The sequence below is a fragment of the Mus caroli genome, unplaced genomic scaffold (genome assembly GCF_978045245.1).
Source record: "Mus caroli unplaced genomic scaffold, Mus_caroli_1 scaffold_17, whole genome shotgun sequence".
NCBI lineage: Eukaryota > Metazoa > Chordata > Mammalia > Rodentia > Muridae > Mus > Mus caroli.
In genome coordinates this window covers 30482786-30506997 of record NW_028227272.1, presented here as the reverse complement: position 1 = coordinate 30506997, position 24212 = coordinate 30482786, and the positions used below count along the sequence as shown (strand labels likewise).

General features: G+C 40.8%; 1 protein-coding gene across 7 annotated transcripts in view; it reads right to left on the bottom strand.

Annotated features, from left to right (window-relative positions):
- The window catches only part of Znf148 (zinc finger protein 148), a 123405-nt gene that overhangs the window by 20297 nt on the left and 78896 nt on the right, over positions 1 to 24212 (bottom strand). For all 7 annotated transcript variants that reach the window (XM_085832243.1, XM_029470709.2, XM_021184867.3 and 4 more), the window contains 2 exons: positions 14504 to 14627; positions 13285 to 13368 (listed from right to left, as the gene is read on the bottom strand). In XM_085832243.1, coding sequence (XP_085688369.1) covers positions 13285 to 13368; positions 14504 to 14627 — 208 coding nt within the window. The remainder of the gene's footprint in view (positions 1 to 13284; positions 13369 to 14503; positions 14628 to 24212) is intronic.

Genomic DNA, 24212 nt, shown 5'->3' with positions numbered 1-24212 from the left:
TCCATGCTATTTTTCTTCCAATGACTTCCAATCTACTAATCTTCTCTTTTGTAGCCTCTATCACTTACTATACTGTTCAATTCTAGAACTTTCAAGAGCGCTTTTCATATGATGCAATTCTCTGGTAAAATTTATTTTTCATCCATTTTCTATACTACATAAGTGACAGTTTACATTTTAAAGTCTCCTTCTGATAATCCTACAAAGAACAGCTCTATTTCTGGGCTGTTATTTCCTCTTATCATTTGGCTGCTCTAGTCTCTGGCTGAGAAGCACGGACCAGGTATGGGGCGCATGCCTGTTAGCCCAGCACATGAGGCAGAGGACCGCACCTTCAGTGTTATCCTGGGAAGTCTGAGAAGGGCCTTCGAGAGTTATGCCAGAGTATTCGGAAACAAGCTCAGCAATGTTAAAACAGCACACCTGAAACTTTATACAGCTGTTGCTGACAGGAGGGAGTGCTCGTGGGATGTTTTTTAACTGACTTTTGGATTAAACATGATTAGAAATGAACACAGGTCTTGAACTGAAATTACAATGAAATTTCACATATAATGTACTAACTGCATTTTAGTTTAAGTAAAGCATGAATCTTTCTAAACAATTTTAAGTATAAGATAGTCACATACTTAAAATATTTTCCAATGACAATATTCAATATGATTGTGGGCTTTTTCCTATTATTTATTTATTTATTTATTTATTTATTTATTTATTAGATGAAGTTGTACCCAGTATCTGTGTCTGAAATACAATATGTAGGCAATGCAAACTCAAATTTACAGTAATTCTCCTGCCCTCTAAATGCTGAGATTTCAGAAATGTGCCACCAATGACAATATTCAATATGATTGTGGGCTTTTTCCTGTTATTTATTTATTTATTGATTGATTGATTGATTGATTGAAGTTGTACCCAGTATCTGTGTCTGAAATACAATATGTAGGCAATGCAAACTCAAATTTACAGTAATTCTCCTGCCCTCTAAATGCTGAGATTTCAGAAATGTGCCACCAGGCCTGCTCAAGTTCATTTCTTTTTGGTGCTTTAGTTGCATTAAAAAAAAAAAAAAGATTAACCAGCCGTCTAGGAAAATATGTGCTATGTAAGTTTGTATGATATACAAGATAATATAATGAGCTTTTGTTTGTTTTGCAGGGCAGATGCATTTGGACTTTATTCCATGCTTGTGCAAGGCAGCTAAAGGGCTGAAACAGTACAGTCAATGAAGAAGGGCCCCCCTACCACTCCTGCCAGCCTCCACTGCATACTGTACCCTGCCTGGTTTACAGGGTCAGGATTCCAGCATGGCTCTGGCCTATTAAAATGAAAGCCCAGGCCAGCAGTTTTGCCATGTTATGACAAGGGCTGGCACAACTTGGCTTTGGGCTGGCTGACTGACTGCTAGATGTCTTGGAATATTATGCCAAGTGCACAAGGGAATTCAACGCTAAGGCCATGACTGTGACATGAACTTCCCCAAGAAGAAGGACCCTCTATTATCAGCCAGGGCAGCACCTTGCAGAGAGACTAGGCAGTGAGACCCAGCACTTAACAGACACAGAGGCAGTACTGGTACTGGCCATTAGTGGCCACAAGTGAGCCAGTGGACAAGTTAGCTGCCATACTGTAGGGCTAGCACACTAGCTGGTGACCCTTCAAAGGCCTTAGTATAAAATGGGTGGTGGAGATAGAAGCACTAAACCAAAGCCCATTTACCTAAATTGTTGATTTTTTGAAGTAAATAATAAAACTTGGACTCCAGGCCTTTTCTTACATGTTCCAATTGTAATAGGGAAAAAAAAAATCTAAATGTAGTATCTGCCAAAGTTTTAGACTTACATTTCTACATATTTCAGAATATATTAATGTAAATGTAGTACCCTTTTATTTTTTATATCACAACAAGAAATAGTTATATGATTCGGGGCCAGCCTGGTCTACAGAGTGAGTTCTAGGACAGCCAGGGCTACACAGAGAAACCCTGTCTCAAAAATAAAAAAAAAAAAAAAACAGAGAGAGAGAGAGAGAGAGAGAGAGAGAGAGAGAGAGAGAGAGGGAGACTGTCATATGGTAAATAATGTTAACTGTTGCATGATCCAGGAAAAGATTGACGTCTTTTCCATCAATCTACAGCAGAAAAGGCACTAATTATGTATCTGATAATCTCAAAATTCAAAAGTAAGAAAACAATCCAATGTTCTTTAATGAGTGAGGGAATCAATCACTCCATCAGTGCGAGTAAGAAAACAACAACAACAAAAGTGTAAATGAATACAGAACACTGGCTACTCTCATATAGAACCTGGGCTTGCTTCCCAGCACCCACATGATACCTCACAACTATCTGTAACTCCAATCGCAAGGTATCCAATGCTCTCTTCTGGCCTCCATGGGTACTAGGTGTGCATGAACATGCTTGTTAAACAAAACACCCATACATGTAAAATTAAAATACCATAATAAATGCAAAGTAAAGCTCGTTAGAATGGTCAAAGTAAATATGACAAGGTCAAGAATGCAGATCAAGTGGAGCATGGTGTTACATGCCTGCAACCCCAGCACTCAGCAAGACTACGCTCCCGAACCAGCCTGGACTATACAGTAAGAGCCTGTCTCAACAAAGCAGAACAATGTAGGGGGTGGGTCTGATGCTAAGGTCCTGTTCCCCAATTAGTTCTTGAGCTATCAATAAAGATGCTAGCAGCCAATTAGCTGGGTGGACTAGGCAGGACTTCCTGGTCCTTGCAGGAAAGGTAGCAGATACAGGAGAAAGAGAGAGAGAGGAAAGGAGTTTGGGCCATGCTTCAGAGGAAGAAAAGCCAACCAACCAGGTGGAGTGGTCATAGGCTGCTTCTCCAGGCAGGAGGTTAGAGTATTGAGCAGGGACTAAAGGTAACTGAACAACTGAAGCTGAGAGCAAGTTAAGTGGTGCTGAGCTAAGAGTATTGGGAAGGGCAGGCTAGCCATAGTAGTGCCCAGTAATTGAGCCAATAAGGCAGGTTGAAACTGAAAAACATGGGTCTGTGTTCTTCACTCACGGATCTAATATTCTCTGGGTGAGGGCTTGTAGCCAGGCCCACTCCCAGATTTTAAAGCAGGATAGCAAAATCTACACGCTACAGAACAAATTGAAAGTTCATCAGTTACTATAAAAATGTAAAATGGCACAATCATTTTAGAGTAATTTACTGGTTTCCTATAAAACCAAATATCCATTTGCAGCATAAACTAGATATTCCATCCTAAGATATTTTCAAAAGTGAGACACATGTTGACCAAAAAGCTGTATGCAACTTTAAAAAAATACTAATTTTATTTTATATGCAAGAATATCTGTCTACTTGTTTATCTATGTACCATGTGCCGTCTGGTGCCTGTGGAAGTCAGAGGGTATCAGATTTCCTGAAACTGGAGTTAAAGATGGTTGTGAGTGGTGATGTGGGTCCTGAGAACTGAACCTGGGTCCTCCAACAAGTGCTCCTAGCCACTGAGCTATCTCTCACTAGCACCTGTGTACAATCTCTACCATTGAACAACCCTAAACATGCTTCTACAAGTGCTTATATCCATAAAATGGAAAGCAACAAAAAGGAACAAATTACTGATTCATCAAAAACACAAAAGACTCAAATTTGCTGACGAGGGAATTCAGATTTAGGACTACACATCACATATTTTCACTTAAATAATATTCTGGAAGAAGCAAAACAAGACAGAAAATATAGCTCTGCCTATTAAACGGGACAGAAAATTTTTGAACAGACCTTCTCTATCAACAAACAAGAATGTGGCTACAGCCGGGCGTGGTGGCGCACGCCTTTAATCCCAGCACTCGGGAGGCAGAGGCAGGCGGATTTCTGAGTTCGAGGCCAGCCTGGTCTAAAAAGTGAGTGCCAGGACAGCCAGGGCTACACAGAGAAACCCTGTCTCGAAAAACCTAAAAAAAAAAAAAGAATGTGGCTACAAAGATGTATGTGTTTTTCAAAAAGGGACGACTAACACTATTAAAAGAAAAAGCTCTCTGCTAGCTGGGCCTCGTGGTGCACACTTTTAATCCTAGTGCTCAGGAGGCAGAGGCAGGGTAATCTCTGAATTCAAGGCTAGCCTGGTCTACAGAGGGAGTTCCAGGACAGCCATGGCTATACAGAGAAACCCTGTCTCAAAAAAACCCCAAATGAATGAATGAATGATAAAAAGCTTTTTCTCTCCACGTCTATACAAATCACTGACAATCTCCAGAGGTTTTGTAAAGTACAGTAAGTCTCCCCAAGCACTGCTTAGAAGAGGTCAGCCTGTGACCCAGGGACTCTAGCTGCGTTCATGACCCTTAGTGTGCAAACCTTTACTACTTTTACCTCTCAACTGTCATTCAAAGGAAGGTGACTATCTCACCTTCCACCAAAGGACTTCTAACACATGGATGATACTCCCAGTGCTAAGAATTTAAAATCTCAATGTCTGAGTAATCTAACCTTGGCCATACACAGCAAGTAGGCAAGCAACCACAAGTGACAAGGGTGGCTGAATTGCTGGTGTTTTATAGAAAGGACAAAGACTGAAAACTTGTTTGGGTAAAAAAGGCAATAAGTCTTTCCTGTAAAAGAACCACATACAGCCAGGCTTGGTGGTCCACAAATTGACCTCAGCACCTGAGAGGCAGAGGCAGGCAAATCTCTGTTGAGTTTGAGTTTGGCCTGGTAACACAGTGACTTCTAATAACAGCCAGAACTAGACAGTAAGACCCTGTCTCAAATACACACACACACACACACACACACACACACACACACACACACACACGAGTTTCAATGTGTTATAAAACTACAGACCCATTCCAGATGAATAAACTAAAGAAGCCATTCACAGTAGATACTCGGAACCTATTGTTAAATGATCCTAATTCATGGGGCCAGAAAGATGGCTTAGTGGGCAAAGGTATTTACTGTCAAGTCTGACAACCTGAATTTCACCCTCATGATGAAAGAATACAACTCATACAAGTTGTCTTCTGACTTTCACATGAACAACAGCATGCACATATGACTCTTGCCCTCTTACAAAAGAAATAAAAATATAAACAAAATACCAGTAAGTTGACTCTAATTTGGCATAGCTTTTTTTATTCCAATAGCCAAAGGAGCAGAAATATACAATTATACTTAAATAAAATAAAGTACAGTCAGATAAGTAGTATGAGGGTGAGGTTGCCAGGAAAAGACTAAGAATGTAGCCCTCAGTAGAACTTGCCTAGGACACAGGGCGTTCAGTTCAATCCCTGGTACTCTAGCTACAAAAAAGCAAGTCTGATAAAGACGAGACAGTGGTTGGGGCTGGACAGAGGGCTCAGCAGTTAAGAACACTGGCTGTTCTTCCACAGGACCTGGATTCAATCCATAGCATCTACATATAGGCTCACACCATCTATAAGTCCAGTTCCAGGGAACCTGATGCTCTCTTCTGGCCTCCTCATTCACCATGCATGCAAGTGGTAAAAAGACATAGGTAAAACACTAATATACATACAAAATAATTTGTAAAGGGCAAGGGACATGATATAAGCAAGGGAGTAGCTATAACTGACAGAATTTAGATGAAGTAGACCAAAGATTTGTAGAAATGATGAAATGGGGCTGTCACAGTCAGCTTCAGCTGTGAACCTGACACCTGGAAATCTGCTTCAGTCAGCTTGGCCTGTGGTGCATTTTTAAAATTGCTAGTTAATATAGAAAAACCTAGTCCACTGTGGATGGGGCTACGCCTAGGTAGGTGGGCTCTGTAAGCAGGAAGCAGCTTACCTCCCTGGTCTCTGCTTCATTTCCTGCTGCCAGGAGCTTCCCCTCAGTGACCTATAAGACAAACAAACCCTTCTCTCCTCAAGTTGCCTGTGGTCAGTGTTAATCCCAGAAACAGAAATGCACACTGCAACAGCTTAGACCTGGACAGCAGAGTACAGTGAAGGGAGGGCCTGGCCATGTTTCACAGGATGGCTGTGAGCTCTGAGAACTCTTTTTTTTTTTTTGAGACAGGGTTTCTCTGTATGGCCCTGGCTGCCTGGAACTCACTTTGTAGAACAGGCTGGCCTCGAACTCAGAAATCCGCCTGCCTCTGCCTCCCGAGTGCTGGGATTAAAGGTGTGTGCCACCACGCCTGGCTTCTGAGAACTCTTGATATGGAAAAGCCAACGGGAGCTCAGAGCTCTATGGGATGTTCTGTGTGAGCTAAAGAAGGCTTGAGAGGCAGACAAAGAAGGCATGGCTTTTAAACTGTTAGAAGGGGCAAAGGTTATCAGGCCATTTATGTCAGATTTTGAATAAAAAACCTGGTTTCTTCCAGGTAGTGGTAGAACATGCCTTTAACCCTAGCATTTGGGAGGCAGAGGCAGGCATATCTTTGTTAAGTTCAAGGCCAGACTGAGTGAGAGGATACACAGAGAAACCCTGCCTTGAAAAACCAAAAAGGAAAAGAAAAGAAAAGGGGGAAAAAAAAAACCCAAAGAATCTGGTTTTTGGTTAATAGGACTGAAGAATCAGAAGAGACCAGCATCCAGTAATCCAGTCTCATCATCAACATTGAAACCTGTTCTTCCCTGGGACAATGGATGCTGTAGGTGGAGCTGAAGAGTCAGCTGTGATTACTAAGAGACCAGCCTCGTTGAAGCAAACTCTTCTGGGAAGTGTTCCTTGAGGTCAAATAGAGAAGCTGTGGTCCATATGGGACTAGAGCAGAGTATCACATACAGAACTGGTTCTGGCTGCCTGAAAGCTACAGTCCTGAAGGGATCATGGAAAAGCTGACGACTGCCATCATGTGGCATGGCCAGAAGAAATGCCAAGAGAAGTCACTGGTGAAAGAGTCCAGAAAGAGATCCCTGCAGACTGAAGATGTAGAACCACGGGATAACTGACTGGAAGAGCAGCATGTATGGAGTGGAGCAAGGCCGAGCCTACCTAAGAAGCTAGCGTGCCAAGGACAGCAAAGCTGGAGAGGTGGAATACTCAAGCCCTTTGGGATCCAGATGATCATGAGTGAGTCCCAGATGTCAAGCATTAACCATTTACACAGTTCAGTTTTAGTTTTGCTTTGATCTGAATTTAACTGTGATCCAGTTCTTCTCTCCTAGAATAAGAAAATATATCACTGGTTCCTTGGAAAATTGGACACAGTACTACCGGAAGATTCAGCAATTCCTCTCCTGGGCATATACCCAGAAGATGTTGCAACTGGTAAGAAGGACACATGCTCCACTATGTTCATAGCAGCCTTATTTATAATAGCCAGAAGCTGGAAAGAACCCAGATGTCCCTCAACAGAGGGATACAGAAAATGTGGTACATTTACACAACGGAGTACTACTCAGCTATTAAAAAGAATGAATTTATGAAATTCATGGGCAAATGGATGTATCTGGAGGATATCATCCTGAGTGAGGTAACCCAATCACAAAAGTGAGTATCCTCTCATTCTGTAGGTCAGTCTGGCCTTGAACTTAACAAAGATATGCCTGCCTCTGCCTCCCAAATGCTAGGGTTAAAGGCATGTTCTACCACTGCCTGGAAGAAACCAGGTTTTTTATTCAAAATCTGACATAAATGGCCTGATAACCTTTGCCCCTTCTAACAGGCTGGTATAACCATTGGTATGCACTCACTGATAGGTGGATATTAGCCCAGAAACTTAGAATACCCAAGATACAATTTGCAAAACGCAAGAAAATCATGAAGAAGGAAGTCCAATGTGTGGATACTTCATTCCTCCTTAGAATGGGGAACAAAATACCCATGGAAGGAGTTACAGAGACAAAATTTAGAGCTAAGACAAAAGGATGGACCATCCAGAGACTACCCCACCTGGGGATCCATCCCATAATTAGCCACCAAACGTAGACACTATTGCACATGCCAGCAAGATTTTGCTGAAAGGACCCTGATATAGCTGTCTTGTGTGAGGCTATGCCAGTGCCTGGCAAATACAGAAGTGGATGCTCACAGTCATCTATAGGATGGAACACAGGGCTAGAGAAAGTACCCAAGGAGCTGAAGGGGTCTGCAACCCTATAGGTGGAACAACAATATGAATTAACCAGTGCCCCCGGAGCTTGTATCTCTAGCTGCATATGAAATTCTTTAAAGACTGGGACTTTTAAAAAGTATCTTATATTAAGATATTAATAGGAGATTTTGAAAACAAGAAAGGAAAGGTTATAGTTTTAAGAAGAGGTTTGTGTGCCAAAATTGACAAAATGGAACGTCACAGTTAACTTAATTTCTCAACCTGACAAGGAAACTTGTCTCAGCATGAGACCAGGGAACATGCACTGAGACATTTTCTATCAGACAGGCTTGTGGTCCTGTCTGTGGAGCATCTTATTAACTGCTAATTTATGCAGAAATCTCAGTCCACTGTGGATGGTGTCACAACTGGACAGGTAGGCACAAGCTGTATAAGAGAGATAAATGAGGAAGTCAAAGCAAGCAAGCCAGTAAGCAACGTTCTTCCTCCACGGGCTCTACTTCAGTTTCTGCCTTGAGTTCCTGCTTTGGCTTCCCTTGATAGTGGACTGTAATCTAAATACCGAAATAAGCCCCTCTTCTCACATAAGCTGCTTTGGTTAGTGTTTAATCACAGCAACAAAAAGTAATTTAGAGAAGAGGTAGAATGACTGAATTCTGGGTCCTTGTAAAGAAAAGGGAATCTTAAAATCCAGGTCCTAACAGTGTGAGCAAGCATGGCGGGTCTTACAGCAACGAAATAGAAATCACAGACACTGGGGTCTAGTAACCATCCCTGTAAGGAGGGACCATGCCTTCAATTGAATAAATGAGAGAGCCCAGTTGTAAAGGCATACACCTTTGATACGCCAACATTTATAAGACAGAGCAGGTGGACCTCTTTGAGTTCAAAGCCAGCCCAGTCTACACAGTTTCAGGCCAGCTTGGGGTATATAGTGAGACACTATCTTAATAAAATGAATGAATGAATGAATGAATGACAGGAATGTCAACAAAATAGAGGCCTAAGAACTGAGAGAGTAAGAGGAGAACTAAGACAGCATATCCTATAAAATATATTAGACAGTAAATATATTAGACTTAGTGTTCCAAGAAGTAATCAAAGTTGCTGAATGATACAAATATAAAAAGATAAACTTCTACAAAGTTTTTATTAATAAAGTTCAAACCATAATAAGACTGGGATTCTCTTTTTATAGTGGGAAGTAATAAAAAAACAAAACTCAATGATAAGTTAGCGCTGAAGAGTGCTTCCTTAAAGGCTATTTTAAATGACAATGCTAATAATCAGTGCAGTTTTTAGCTGCATAGTGGTAGAAGTAGCATATGACTTTAATCCCAGCACTTGGGAGGCTGAAGCAGGCAGATGGTTGAGTTTGAGGATAGCCTGGTCTACACAGAGAAACCATATATGAGAAAGTAACTAGGAACACCCAAGATACAATTCACCAAACACATGAAACTCAAGAAGAAGGAAGACCAAAGTGTGGACACTTCAATCCTTCTTAGAAGGGGGAACAAAATACCCATGGAAGGAGTTACAGAGACAACATGTGGAGCAGAGACTGAAGGAATGACCATCCAGAGACTGCCCCACCTGGGGAATCCATCCCATATACAACCACCAAACCCAGACACTATTGCGGATGCCAACAAGAGCTTGCTGATATAGCTGTCTCCTGAGAGGCTCTGCCAGTGCCTCACAAATACAAAGGTGGATATTCACAGTCATCCATTGGACAGAGCACAGGGTCCCCAATGAAGGAGCTAGAGAAAGGACCCAAGGAGCTGAAGGGGTTTGCAGTTCCATAGGAGGAACAACAATTTGAACTAACCAGTACCCCCCCCCCCCCCAGCTCCCAGAGACTAAACCACCAATCAAAGAAAACGCATGGTGTAACTCATGGCTCTAGCTACATATGCAGCAGAAGATGGCCTAGTCAGTCATCAATGGGAGGAGGGGCCCTTGGGCCTGTGAAGGCTCTATGCCCCAGTGTAGAGGAATGCCAGGGCCAGGAAGTGGGAGTGGGTAGGTTGGTGAGCAGGGAAAGGGGATAGCATTTAAAGTGTAAATGAAGAAAATATCTAATAAAAATTTTTTTAAAGTAATAAAAACAAACAACAACAAAACACTAATGTGATTTTTATATTTTCCATCTTTATGGAAGCTTACCACAAAGTACTGATATCAACCCATGAAAACTGAAAGGAATTTGTAAAATTGTAATAAATTCCTGCTCTCTGGACTTTTAATACTTTTACATTATATACTACTAATTGACAATATAAAAGATTGGGTGAAGTTAATCATTTAAGTGGATTCAGAAACACAGACATCTCCTTTGCCCAGAAGCTAACATAACTTGAGCTGGAATCCAACCCCACAAGGGCCTGCGCAAGACTCTCCTCTCCTCAGACGCTGCTTCAAGTCCTCTCATCTGTACTTCTGACCAGTTGTAAGCTGAGGGTTCTCAGTCTTACGATTCACAGCTCAGAAAAGCCCTTTACTGTATTTACAACGTTGCTGTAGAGGATATGGATGAACAGCCAGATGCGAGGTGGTGAGTCTTCTCCCATATAACAGTGTGGCAGTGGTTAAAGCTGTACTTTGGGACTCAACAGCTGCCACTGAAGTAAATTTGCTAGGTATTGGCCTTAGGATTTTCTCTGATATTTTGTTTTTGTTTTTTTTTTAAGGTTTGTTCATTTGTTTGTTTGTCTGTTTAGAAACAGTTTCTCTGTATAGCCTTGGCTGTCCTGAAACTCAAAGATCTGCCTGCCTCTGCCTCCTGAGTGTTGGGATTAAAGGTGTGTGCCATCTCGCCCTGGCATCTTTTGCTTTTTTTATTGTTAGTACTGGGGACCAAGGTCAGGCCTTGATGTCTGGTAACCCTCAGTGCTGGATTTTATTTAAAAATTAGTTTCAAAACAGTAAGCTTGCTAGCACAGGATGGGTGGGAGTTTGAAAATTACTGGCCTTATAACATTTAAATTTCAATTCCTTTGGATTAAACTGTTATTAAAATTCCCCCTCCCCAACATGTATACATGAGGGGGGGGGGAGAAGGAGAGGGAGAGGGGGAGGGGGAGGGAGAGACTGACTCTGAGAGTGTCTTTGCCTTGTTATGACTCCTCTGGAGTCAGTATGTCTTCTAGGCTGTTTTCTGTAACATGAGAATGCTGGCCTCTGCTTTCTACTCATTGCAGATGTTACTAACACACAGAGAAGCTAAGCCAAAATTGACTGGCTTAGTGACAGGAAGAAAAATTCAAAGAGCCAAAAGTTATATAGCTATTTCTTGTCTCATTTTGCTCAGTGGCTGTATCTTGGTCTCTAGAGTGACAGAGCCTTGAACTGGAGTCTGGGCAACTTCATTTACTACATTGTAGAAGTTAAAGAAATTCTCATCTTCTCTCTGTTGCCTAATATATCCTGAGGACAGTAATACCTCCTGCCTTTCAAAACTAATGTGAGGACTAAACAGCAGCACCTGGTATTTCTTTAGTAAATTCTCAATAATCTACTCATTACACTTCCCTTCGCCCAATCAGAAAGTGTGAGTCTGCTTTAAGAGCCACCGGAACATTTGAGCATCACTGGGAGTCCCAGTGAGACACTGTCTAGATCAGGTGGGTCTGTGAGCGGGTCTATGGTGATTTTCTTAGTTGCATTCATAGCTGTGATAAGACACAGCCTAGAAGTGAGAAGCACGTGGTTTGAGCCTGGAGGAGAGTGCACTGAACCAGCATGCATGCATGTATGAGCCTTGACTTGTCTGTGACAGGCTGCAGCCTGGAACTGAGAGCTAGAACAAATGCATGTCCCGTGTTGTTTTGTCAGGAAGGAAACCAGGATAGAACTATTACAAGACTGTGGCCAGGGCATTCAGAGTTCACCACAGTGCAATGTCAGAGTGACAAAAGGACAAGCATTATGTCTCACTTTCTCAGATCACGCTCACCCATCCAGTCACACACAGACTTGTAACTTTGCCTCAGGCTGCTTTGCAGAGGCTTTCTCTGGGTAATTCTCAAGAAATCTACAACACTTAATTATATGATGCTTATTCATAAGTCTCTTATCTCCAAATAGTCTCTGTGTACTCCTAGCAACTGAAAACCATTGAAAGATCAGCCACTAAGTTTTTGTTAAATGAACAAATCATCAAAATCTAATACACATGAAAATATTCAACTCTTTTCACCTTGTACCTGACATTTTTATTATTGCACTGAAATTTCAAGTTAACTATCAATTCACATAAAAGTCACATGATTTTTTTCTTCCACCAGTGATAAATGAGTGATAAATGTTTACCTAATGATATACAAAACAGTATGTTAAAGAGCAGACCATTCAGCCCGGCATAGCGGCTCATGCCGATGACAGCAGCACTCAGCAGACTGAGGCATAAAGACAGAGTTCCAGGCCATCTTAGCTAGAGTTAAGACCTGTCTCAAAATAAAACCAAACATGACACAGGAAAGCTTTTGATTAAAAAAGGCTGCTTCTATCTATTAGTGTGTCCAAGGATCCCGTTCCACAGATCCTGCACATACCATAAGACCACATCAAAATAACTCTGGGACAGGGACATAACAAGGCCCTAATAACTCGCAGGCCTGGCATTTTCACTGTTAGCATTTATCACCATTCTTAATTCCAACAAAATCTAAAACCCAAGTTACACACACACACACACCTCACCTCCTGAACACTGTAAATTAATTTCAAAGAAACATCTTCTTACAATGCTTAGAAATATCAAAGAAGAAAAGTCAATAGTCTATTAAATCAAAGTCACTTAGAAAATTTGAGACATTTGCTTTAAAATGAGACTGAAAAATTTAACATATAGATCACTTTAGTGAGCTTCCAAAATACTTGCTTAAAATCATTAACCCAGGATGGAGACATAGGCAGTGTCTTTCTTGATACAGTACGCCATGTAACAAAGAGACATGAAGGATGCTATGCTCTAGTATTCTCAACAAGTCAACACTCCACAAGCTTATAAGTGTGAATGATAATTTTACTTAGCTTACACAGCTATTTCAGGAAAGTTTCCTTCTCTGTTACTCAAAATATGTAATTTATATTATTATGGAACTATGTCAAAATAGTTTGTTGTAATTCATTAAAACCTGGATTTAACTACAATTAAGAGACTGATAGTCTTAAGCAGTGTGCCTTTTTAGACTCCCTCCCTCCCTGCCTCCCTCCCTCCACCTGTGGTGATGACAATGAGCTTAGGCAGGACGCAGCACTCACCAGTATGGATCTTCTCGTGTCTCTGAAGCAGGTACTTCTGTATGAAACGCATGTCACATTGACTACATTGAAACGGTTTTTCGCCTTAAAATAATTTGACATCCATATATTAGTTAATGAATAAGACAACACTTTAAGTCATTACTTCTGAGGATATATGTCTTAGAAGTCCAAATTTGGGGAAATTCTAAAACACCACATGATTTTAAAAAACATTTTTCATTAACAGTTATACTTTCCCTCAAAAATTTCCCTCAGGATTTAAAGTTTCACATTTTCACAATCACACAAAAAATAAAATTTCATTTATATCATTTTAATAAAAAAGAAAACAAAACTTAAAAGATACAAGCTAAGGAAGCACTGTCCAGAGTCCTGGTGTTCCCTATCTGAAGGCATGCGCATCCTGTTCTCAGTGGCTAACCATCCCTCTCTACCCCTTACCCCTGTCCTTGAAAGCAGTCTGTCTCTGCTGGAGACCGCATTCAATCCCCAGTGCTGTGGTCTGCCCAGGGGAAGCCATGCTTCCATGCTGCACTGCTGGTCGGTATCTTCCTCCTTCCTCCCACCACACCTTACAAGGGCAGTCTCAAGTCTGAAGTGCTTCCTCATCCACTGGGCTTGAAGCTTACAGGAGTCCTCACCTCTGTTCCACAGACTACAGCCACGGTCTCTCTACCCTGAGGTCTCTTTAAATCCTTTCTCTGTCGGCTTCTGGCTATCACTGCATTTTCTACTTCAACACATCTCCTTTACCCACCAAGTCATTTATATTTCTAGCTTGCTGTTCTAAAGGTGTGTGATCAGCCTTTAGCTCTATTTTCAACAATTTCACGATTTTTAACTTCTACTTTTGTTAGCTACCATTTCTAATATCTGATTTCCAAACACTGCCTGTGCTGTTCATACACCTAGATGCTCATACACAGAAAAATGAATCCAACAGGCTCTTACTACATCCGTAAGCATTTTCTCTCATTGAAAAAGAGAACTTTAAGGCAAGTGAATACCCAATTAACACTATTAGATGGATATACCTGAATTAATTAATTGTCCTCCCATTTAAAGTCTTTCTCGGTTTCCTCCTGATGGCCTGGCTACAGATTTTGACTGACAATGCCAAGTAAGCTATGGTCTTAAGATTAGATGACATTTATACGAAGGTAAAAACAACAATGATAATAATTTTAATGGCCACAAGTCCATTTTAATTCAATACCTGTATGAATGAAGACATGCCTCTGTAAGTGATAGTTCGTTCTAAAGGCAGCATTGCAGTGCTCACAAACATGAGATTTAGGGGTTTTCAAACCAAGTGATCCATCCTCATTTATTGTAAGGATCTAGTTTAAAAAAAAATAAAGGCAAAAAACAAAGTTTTTAAAATGTAAATACTACATTTTAAAAGGACAACATAAGCAATAATCACTAGAGGTTGTAAAAAAAATTTCTTTCAGAAATAATCTGGAAAAGGCTATTAGGAAAGTGGTACCTTTAAAGTAGGAAAGTACAATCTGACTTAGACTGGGTAAAGTCCATAGTAAAAACCTTGGAAGCTCTCTTCCACCTCCTGTGTAATGGCATCCCTACTACCAGAGTCCCTACATGTTCCTATAAAGGACTGCTAGAAGTACAGTTTAATCTTCAATTTCAAATTCTCATATATGCAGGGAGAAAAGTCCGGTATCAATCAATCTGCTAAAGCACAGAAAACTAATTTAACTTAATTTTATGCGACTGTTAATGAATTGAGAAATTCTATCTACTTAAATGGAAAAAAACATCAGGATTTGTTCAACTCAAAAAGGTTCAGAACCCAGTATATATTTTTTCAATTGAAAAGGACACTATACATCGAGAGAGAGAGAGAGAGAGAGAGAGAGAGAGAGAGAGAGAGAGAGAGAGAGAGAGAGAGAGAGAGATGATTGATAGATAGACGGACAGACGGACAGACAGACAGTGTCTATCTGGATATATAGTATCCTTTTGTGTGTGTGTATACACATCACATATATATCCACATAGGTATAAGTATACTTGTATCTGTATGTTTAATAACTACTTCAAAAGGATTCATACCTTGGCTGTGATGGATGAGGAGCTGAGCAAATAAAAGGTGTGTATACATTTTACAGACTGAAAATTTTTCTTAGTCAGATAAGAGTTTACTGCTGTTATTTTCTTATATTTTAAAAAAGAGAAAATGAAGCTCTCCAGTAATGTAACAGAACCTGGACACTGTCTCAGTCTAGGGTCTGTAAAGATGGATACTGTGCAACTATCGTAAGAATGGGGAAGGAAGACGGGAGAAAAGACAGCACCTTAGATCTATCTCGAGGGTCTTGCAATTAAGAATGTTGTGAGTCAGGTCTGGACAGTTAGCAGTGTAAGCTCACCTTCAGCCTCATGAATTCTAACTTACCAACAACTTACTCAGCATGCAGCATTTAACCATCTCCTGTCTGTCAGACACACGATCCCTTTTAACATTACCGAAGAAAGAAAAAGATGACAAAACCTGATGTGAAGAAGCATAGAAAATTCTAAGAGGATGTCAGGTGTAGTGGAGAACAGGAGTCTGGAGCAGGAGGATAGAGAGTCCCAGGGCAGCCTGGGCTACACAGCAAGAACTTGAAGGCAAGGAGAGGGAAGAAAGCAGGATCAGGTCAGGAGGCATCTAGCCAGGAAGTGGGAAACAACTTTGGAGGCAAAAAGCACATAGAAAGCAAGCTGAGAATGGTGGTACACTAACCTAGCACGTGAGAAGTAGAGGCAGGTAGATCTCTGTGCCGCCAAGGCTAGCCTGGTTTACACTGGGAGTTCCAGGACAGCCAGGGCGATGGAGACCCTATCTTAACACTTCTCTTCACACACACAAAACAAAAAAAGAAAGAGAACGAAAGAAAGCCAAGAGACTGACCAACATAAGATCTACAGAAGACCATGGGAAGTGACTCGGGCCTATAAAGCATAGCTTCTTCAACCTAGAAGAGACAAGTAGGGAAGGATAAACAGCTTTAATCTTTAGTGTATCTTTTTACTTTAAATTCAGGAAGACAGTTCACCCTATACTGAATGCAAATCAATGATAATTAGTATGCAAATTATACAGGGTTTCTGGGTTCTGGGCAAATTGCCAACATGGTCAACAATGCTTCAAGACTATGCACCCAAGACATAGAAGGGACACATTTGGCAGGAGAATGGAAGTGGGTGTCACAGTTTCCTGAACAGTCAGTGAGAATGAAAGTTTGATTTCTGGCCAGTCAAGTTTAAAATTTTTTTCACTTCCTCCAAGTCACTTAATAATAATGCAAGTTAACACTGTACAAAAGAAAATACACAAACCCTCTTAAAATAGAATTCAAAATATGCAAAACAGAACGATGCTAACTAAGTATTATATATCATAAGTAAGACAATAATACCAGGCTTTCCTCTTTTCACATACTTTGATAAAAATGAGTGCCAAAAGCTATGGCAGTTCACTGGCTTCCTGCAGCACAGCAACTGCAAGGAAAGGTTTTGTCAGGCATAACTGTAACACGGATGTAATCCTGACTGTACAAAGCCCTTCATGGACAGGTCTTCATAAAAGGTAGAATTATGTGGATGAGATGGATACTACTCATCTTATGGGCAAACATAAGATCCAGCATATTTATAAGTTCAAGCAGAAATACCAAGTTCTTAGAAATTTTAAATTTAATTTTCTTTTCCTGTTAGGCCAGTATAACAATATTTTTGTTTACGGACAAAGTAAAAGCCATCTTGTACAAGCAGACATCAGTGGCTTTTCCAGTTTGCAATCTGTTTGCAATGCACTCACTTGAACTTGTCTGTGTCATCCACTGCTCTAACTCCAATGTCCAGGCTTGGAGTCTAGGGCACAGTGGGGATTTTGTAACTATCTCTTGAGATAGCTGCCTGCTATCCATACCAAATAGCCCCCACAACTTACCACTTAAACAAAAAGGCTTTGCTAAAAATGTATTTCTCCATCTTTTGGCCTTCATATCCCCCGTGGACCAGCTACCACAGAGCATTCTAAGACAAAGCTCAGGCATGGCAGCTGCAGCATATTAATTCTGGCCAAACTGTCTTCTTCGGCACTTGGCCTATTCTTGTTTATATCCTTTAGGATCTTCTCAAATTATGATCCAGTGGTTTGAGACATTTGCTCTGAAGATTAGCAGCCTTACTTGCTATTAGTACCAAAAACTATTTTTTGCTTTGCTTTCCTCCTACTCAACATATGATCCCCGTCACAGCACAGTGGGCTGCAGGTTCGTGTTTAGGACGTGGGAGACAGCACTCTTTTATTTTGGTTGGGGATTTTGTTTTGAAGAAAGACTCTGACCCTGCAGGCCGGAGTCATGGTCCCCAAAACTGGAATTACAGGTGTGCTCCTCCAAGCCCAGCTCTAGGAGAGCCAAGCAGCTCTGGGAGCTTTAGTTTCTTCTTGCCCTGCTACTTCAGCAGAAACAGGACATTTTAAAGACCCAACAGTCAGGCTCTCCTATTACCAAGTGAACAAATTAGCAATAATTTAAATATCCAACTCATTTTATATTTGATTAATCGTGTTAAACTAAATTTACAGAAAGAAAAACTGGTACCAAGTGGAATACCCTAGCGATTCTATATCCCTAATCTTTTAGTTCATTATGTGTTTTTTTGTTTGAGATAAATTTGTTCCTAGCTAGTGTCACATGTAGAGTTTTGCACGCACGCAACTCAAGGAGATAGCGGGAGAGATGTCAGGAATGAGGATGGCCCTCATAACACATGTCTTTTTGTTAAGTAAAGGCCTAAATTCTGCTTCTTCAATTGAAAGAACTCCCTCCAGGATCACTAACACTCCTCCATTAGAAAAGGTTCTTCCCAAATCTTATACTACTAAGATTATCCATGATATTTTAATCTAACAGACTACGAGTATTGTAATACCTTAACTTAACATAAACGTTTATCAACATTTAAGCCACTCAAACTGGAGAATTTAGAGGAAATGATTTAGAACAGTGTTTTTCAACCTGTGGGTCATTACCTCTTCCGGGGTCAAACAATCCTTCACAGGGTAAATAATGTAGCAGATATCCTGCATATCAGATATCTGCATTATAATTCACAACAGTAGCAAAATTACAGTTATGAAATAATTTTATGGTACGGGGGTCACTACACACGAGGAACTGTATTAAAGGTCACGGCATTAGGAAGGTTAAGAGGTACTGATTTAAAACCTCTCTAGTCAGTTATGAGATTTTCTTCCTTCTCTAAAGGAACCAACCCCGAAGGTATAGCAAGGCCATGCAGAGTTAAGAGTCATGTGACCACACTACGCAGAACCAGTCCCTCATATTCACAGTTTCTTCAGTCTCTCATGCTTAAGTGGCAAGCTTTTAACAGTGGCAGAATATGAAACTCACTGTGTCAAAAGAATGGAACACAACCCATATTCAGCACACTGGCCTTATTTGAGTGTGACCCTTGCAGACACACAGAGAACAACTTGCAGGTGGCAGTTCCCTCCTATCATGTGTGTCCTGAATCAAACTCAAGACAGTCAGACTTGGCGGCAAGTGCCTTTATCCACTGAGCCATCTCATTAGCCTGTGACTGTTAGCTTTAGAAAGGTCCTTGCTTGCTTCCTGAATTTAAAGATGTGGTGATAGTTTCTAAAAGATGATTTTTCTCAGCATCAGAATCTTTTTAAAGGTTCAGTTCTATAGAAAACAATTTCCCCATAATACAGCCATATTCTGGTAAATCCAGATTAGTGAATTACTAGTATACTCTTTTTCTAATGTTCCACTTTCTTCCCTCATGTTCTCATTAGCATGTTTGATTTCCTATTTTCATCTTCAAAGGTAGTTCTTCCACAAGCCAAGGCAGCATGGAGAAGAGAGTATGACATCCACTTGCTGCTGTTTCAGAAATGTTTCTTCCTCATTTAACAATCATCCCGTCTTAATCTCAGCTGCTTTCTACGGCCAATGATGCATGCTAACTGCTGGGAGGCAACCATGGAGTTCATAATTGCTGTGTGGAATATGCTCATTCTTCAAGAGCCCAGCACATTCTGAACAACTAGCCCGTATTCACATCTCCTAAAGGGCTCTAATAATAATCCACGTCCTTTCTTTAGCTCTAGTCAAGAGATCAGGCACTCAAGTTCTTTGTTAAATAACAAACTTTGTTAAATTCCATACTGCAGAATAGAAGTAACTAAAACCACACTGCTCTTTCTCAGTGGAGCACTAAATGGCACGAAAAACCTAGAAACGGTTTATACTATGTGATTACAACTAACACAGGGCATGGGGGTAGGGGTACAACCACTGACATAAATACACTGAGACACATAAATACATTCACACAGACATCACAGCTTCTAACAACTTTAGCTATCTGTAATACAGAACAAAGACAGATTTAAAGAGGCAAAACAGTGATGCTGAGTAGTTCACAGACACAGTGATGTAAGAGTGAGTGGCCTGTCCTTAAGGAATGAGACAGTGAAGCAATCACCAGCAGTTGAGAGAACGCTTCCAAGTCTATGCTGTCGTCACCACAGTGAGGGGAAAGAACAGTCTTCTCATGGGGCTGTTTTACAAGACATATGACTTTAAAGGGTTTATAACGTCAGCACAAAGACAGCAAAAGGTGATTTATGGCTAAATGGACTACTTTGATTAAAATGAAATAATCTTTGGGCTGGGGGTATAGAGTTTAACAGTACAGTGTTTTTCTTGCATGCATGAAGCTCTAGGGTTTCCTCCCTCACCCAAAGGAGAAATTTGGCATTTGAAAGAAACAAGTGTCTATAATTTTCCTCTATTTTCATAAGTAGATTCTTTCACAATAGAGAAAATACCTTAACCTAGATAATACCCCCCAACTCAGTGACAAAGCATCCTTGCCTACTTTAAGATGACAAAGATTCTGAACATAACCACTGCTTAGTGTCTGTCAGCAGCTGATGCTGGCAGAGCAATGTGGTACTCCTCACTACCATGGCTAACAATGTGGCCCTCCCCACTGTGACGGTGACCTGGTTAGCATGACATGAGCTCTGATGTGCTCAACAGAGTTCCATCACAGTACGTCAGCTGCATTTCCTATACAGATCTCATCTGACACAGCAGCATAGAGGAAAGACACGGATAGTGGGCAAAGACTGAGGTTTGAAAAATGTCTTTGCAAAGAGTAGCCTTCCAAAGATATTGAATTCTAGTTCTCACACTCATCTACTACGTATTATTCCTAAACCTTCCACTCTCTGACAACTTTCCCCAAAGTCTTATACACTGTCATAACATATATTACACCTAGAATTCTGAGAAACTTAAAACTGAAAAAGAAAACCCTCAATCGACACATTGATTTATAAACTATAAACCCAAGATAAACTTATCTTCGATGAAAATGGCAGAGTAAGTTACTTCAATGAAATATCTGAATATGGCACTAACACATATCTGAGGAGGTGTAACAGAACCCAGCTTATGCGTAAAGTCCTAACATTTCAGACATAAGAAACCACTCACCTGGGGAACTGAAGACCAATGTTAAAACTAGTCACACTTTTCTCTGTCCACTCTGTAACATGCAAGAACAATTTGTATAGGTTTTTGTTGCTGTTCTTGTTCTTTTGTTTGGTTGGCTGGTTTTTGTTTTTGTTTTTTGTTTTTCGAGACAGGGTTTCTCTGTATAGCCCTGGCTGTCCTCGAACTCAGAAATTCACCTGCCTCTGCCTCCCAAGTGCTGGGATCAAAGGCGTGCGCCACCACGCCCGGCTTTCTTGTTCTGTTTTTAAGACTGGGTCTCTCAGGGATAGAGCGTTAAGAGCATTAACTGCTCTTCCAGAGGTCCTGAGTTCGATTTCCAGCAACCGCATGGTGGCTCACAGCCATCTGTAATGGAATCTGATGCCCTCTTCTGGTGTGTCTGAAGAAAGCTAAGTATATTCATGTAAATAAAATAAATCTTAAAAACAAAACAAAACAAAACAACAACAACAAAAAATCCAGGGTCTCTCTGTATAACTCTGGTTGTTCTAGAACTCACTATGTACACCAGGTTGGCTTTGACAAACAAGAGATCTACCTGTCTCTGCCTCCCAAGTGCTGAGATTAGAGGAATACATCACCATACCCTGCTGGGAACAATTTTAACAATTTTTAAAGTAACTATTTTTGTTATTTTCATTTGTGTCTGCTCTGTACTTTACTGTTCTAAGAATTCCCTGGAAGGACTGCCTGGAATGCTTTCTTATGTATATTACACTTAGAACAGGTTGTCTCTCATCCAGCCGCTACAATAATTGGGACAAATTATTGTAGTGATGCTTTTAAATTAGACATCCTCAAAAAACTGACTTAGACAAGACTGCAGTCATCTTCTACAGGACACTAATTATCTAGACTTCAGTGAGATTTCAGAGGCGGGCTGGTGAGTTAAGTGGTTAGAAGCATGCACTGTTCTTGCAGAGGGCCCGGGTCTGACTCCCAGTACCCAAGTCAGGCAGCTCACCACCATGGAACTCTAGCAGCAGGGAATCCAATGCCCTTTAATGTCCTCCAAGAGCACCAGCATTCATATGCAAACACACACATAATTTAAAAATAGTAAAAACAGGTGCTGAAAAGATGGCTCAGCACTCAAGGACCAGAGTCTGGTTCTCAGCAGCACAGGCTGGCTCACAGTTTCAGGTGAGCCAGTGCCCTCTTCTGACTTCCTCAGACACCAGGCTTGCACTTGATTCACATACATACACAAAGTAAATCAACCTTTAAAAAAAAAATAATAACTTACAGAATAGCACCAGTAAAACAGGGCAATAAAATATCTAGCGAAATAATAGCAGTACATGTTTTGAGCAGAGTCTGCAGAGCTGGCTCAGGCTAGGAGCATTTGCTGCTCTTCCAGAGCACCTGGGTTCAGTTGTGAGTGGTCACAGCCACCTGCCACTACTGTTCCAAGGGATCTAAAGTGTCTTCTGGTGGAGACAGACACTAGGCATGAACATGGTATATACCCATAGACAAAATCCACATACAATAAAAATAAATAAGTAAATAAAACCTAAAATCTTAAAACAGATTTCTCACATGTAAACAGGGAGCACAAAGTAGCACAATCAACCATCACTTATTTAGGAAGTTAATCTTGGCTCAGCGGTTAAGAGTACCGACTGCTCTTCCAAAGGTCCTGAGTTCAAATCCCAGCAACCATATGGTGGCTCACAACCATCCGTAACAAAAATCTGATGCCCTCTTCTGGAGTGTCTGAAGACAGCTACAATGTACACATAATAAATAAACAAACAAACAAACAAAATGTATGTGTGTGTGTGGGGGGGGGGGAGCAGGAATATTCCATAAAATGTGAAACACAAAATGTGAGACAAATGAGAAAGATGAATTTAGTATGGCCCCACGTGCATTCCAGCTCCAGTGTGGCTCTTGTGCGTGACCTCTGGGCTCTCAGGAGTGCAGCAGCCCAGTCACAGGCACTCACTCAAAAACATAACCTGCACAACAGCTCTGGAAATCAAGAGTACACTCCTGATTCCAGAAACAGACGGCACCGATACACATACAGCATCGACTTTAAAAGGAAATGAAAAGAATACAACAACACAGCAATGTCCAGCAAACCGATTATTAATTATAACATGATCTTGCCAAGGTAATTTATTACTCGGTTAATAAAAATGCTTAAACACTTTTCAGAGTTAGGGATATGGCTCAATGATATAATGCTTGTCTAGAATGAGTAAGGGCTTGTGTGTATGTGCATGTGTGTGTGCATGTGTATGTGTGAGTGTGTGTGTGTGTGTGTGTGTGAGTGATCTCTAGCACTATAAAAACAAAACTATTGTTAACTTTAAGTACAAAAATGGGTTAAGTATACTCTACAAGTTGAAAAATCAGGAAATTACATTTATACAAATCTACTAAATTTTGTAGACAGAAAGGGAATATATATGGCAGAGAATCAAAAATATAACTCACTTATTTTATATAATAGAATACCGTAGGCATATGTTCTGTATCCCTTAGACAGTAGCAAGGGGTGTCTAACAATGGGGAATGAGAGGAACAGGAGGATTTCCTAGTCTGCTGAAACGTTAGCAGTCTGCTCTTGCAAGCCAGTACTACTAACTGCTCTTGCCACTACACTATCAAGTGTACAAGATAGATAATGATTATGATTTTAAATAAAAACTACAATTAAGTAGCCACCAAAAAGACCCTGTTACTTAATTAGCAGGGTAGTGCATGCCTATAATCCCAGCAATCAGGAGATGGAGGTAGAAGGCTTCAAGTTCAAGGTCAGCCTAACCTAGATCATAGCAAGAACTTGTCACAAAGGGGGAGGGAGGCATATATATTTTAAGGGGGAACTGAAGACGCGGCTCAGAATGCAAAGCACGTGTCTAACATGCATAAAACCCTTTATCCAGTCTCCAGTCCTGTATAAACTATGCATGGTGGCATAGTCCGGTGTAATCCTACTTAAGACACAGAGGCTGGAGAAAAGCACAAAGTCATCCTTGGCTACACCTTAAGTTCAAGACGAGTTTCGGCTGAGACCTTGCTAGTAAAGGATGAGGGAAAGGATGGCGTCTTTACTACACAAGGTAAAACATGGGGGAAATAACTATGAAGATGAATTCCCACTGCTTCATACTACACAACAGCACGACACTGCCACTGCAAGGGAAAACACAAAAGAGGACAGCCTCAAACAGCACCAATCAAGTGTCCATTCAGTCTCCCACTTCAGGCTCTTGATACAGCTGTGATAAGATGAGGCCTCTGCCCTCAGGGAGCGTACAGTCTATTAAAGGTGTCTCTGATGAGCACCGTGAACTTTCATGAAACATCAACACTTGTATTAAAATATGAATAAGCAAG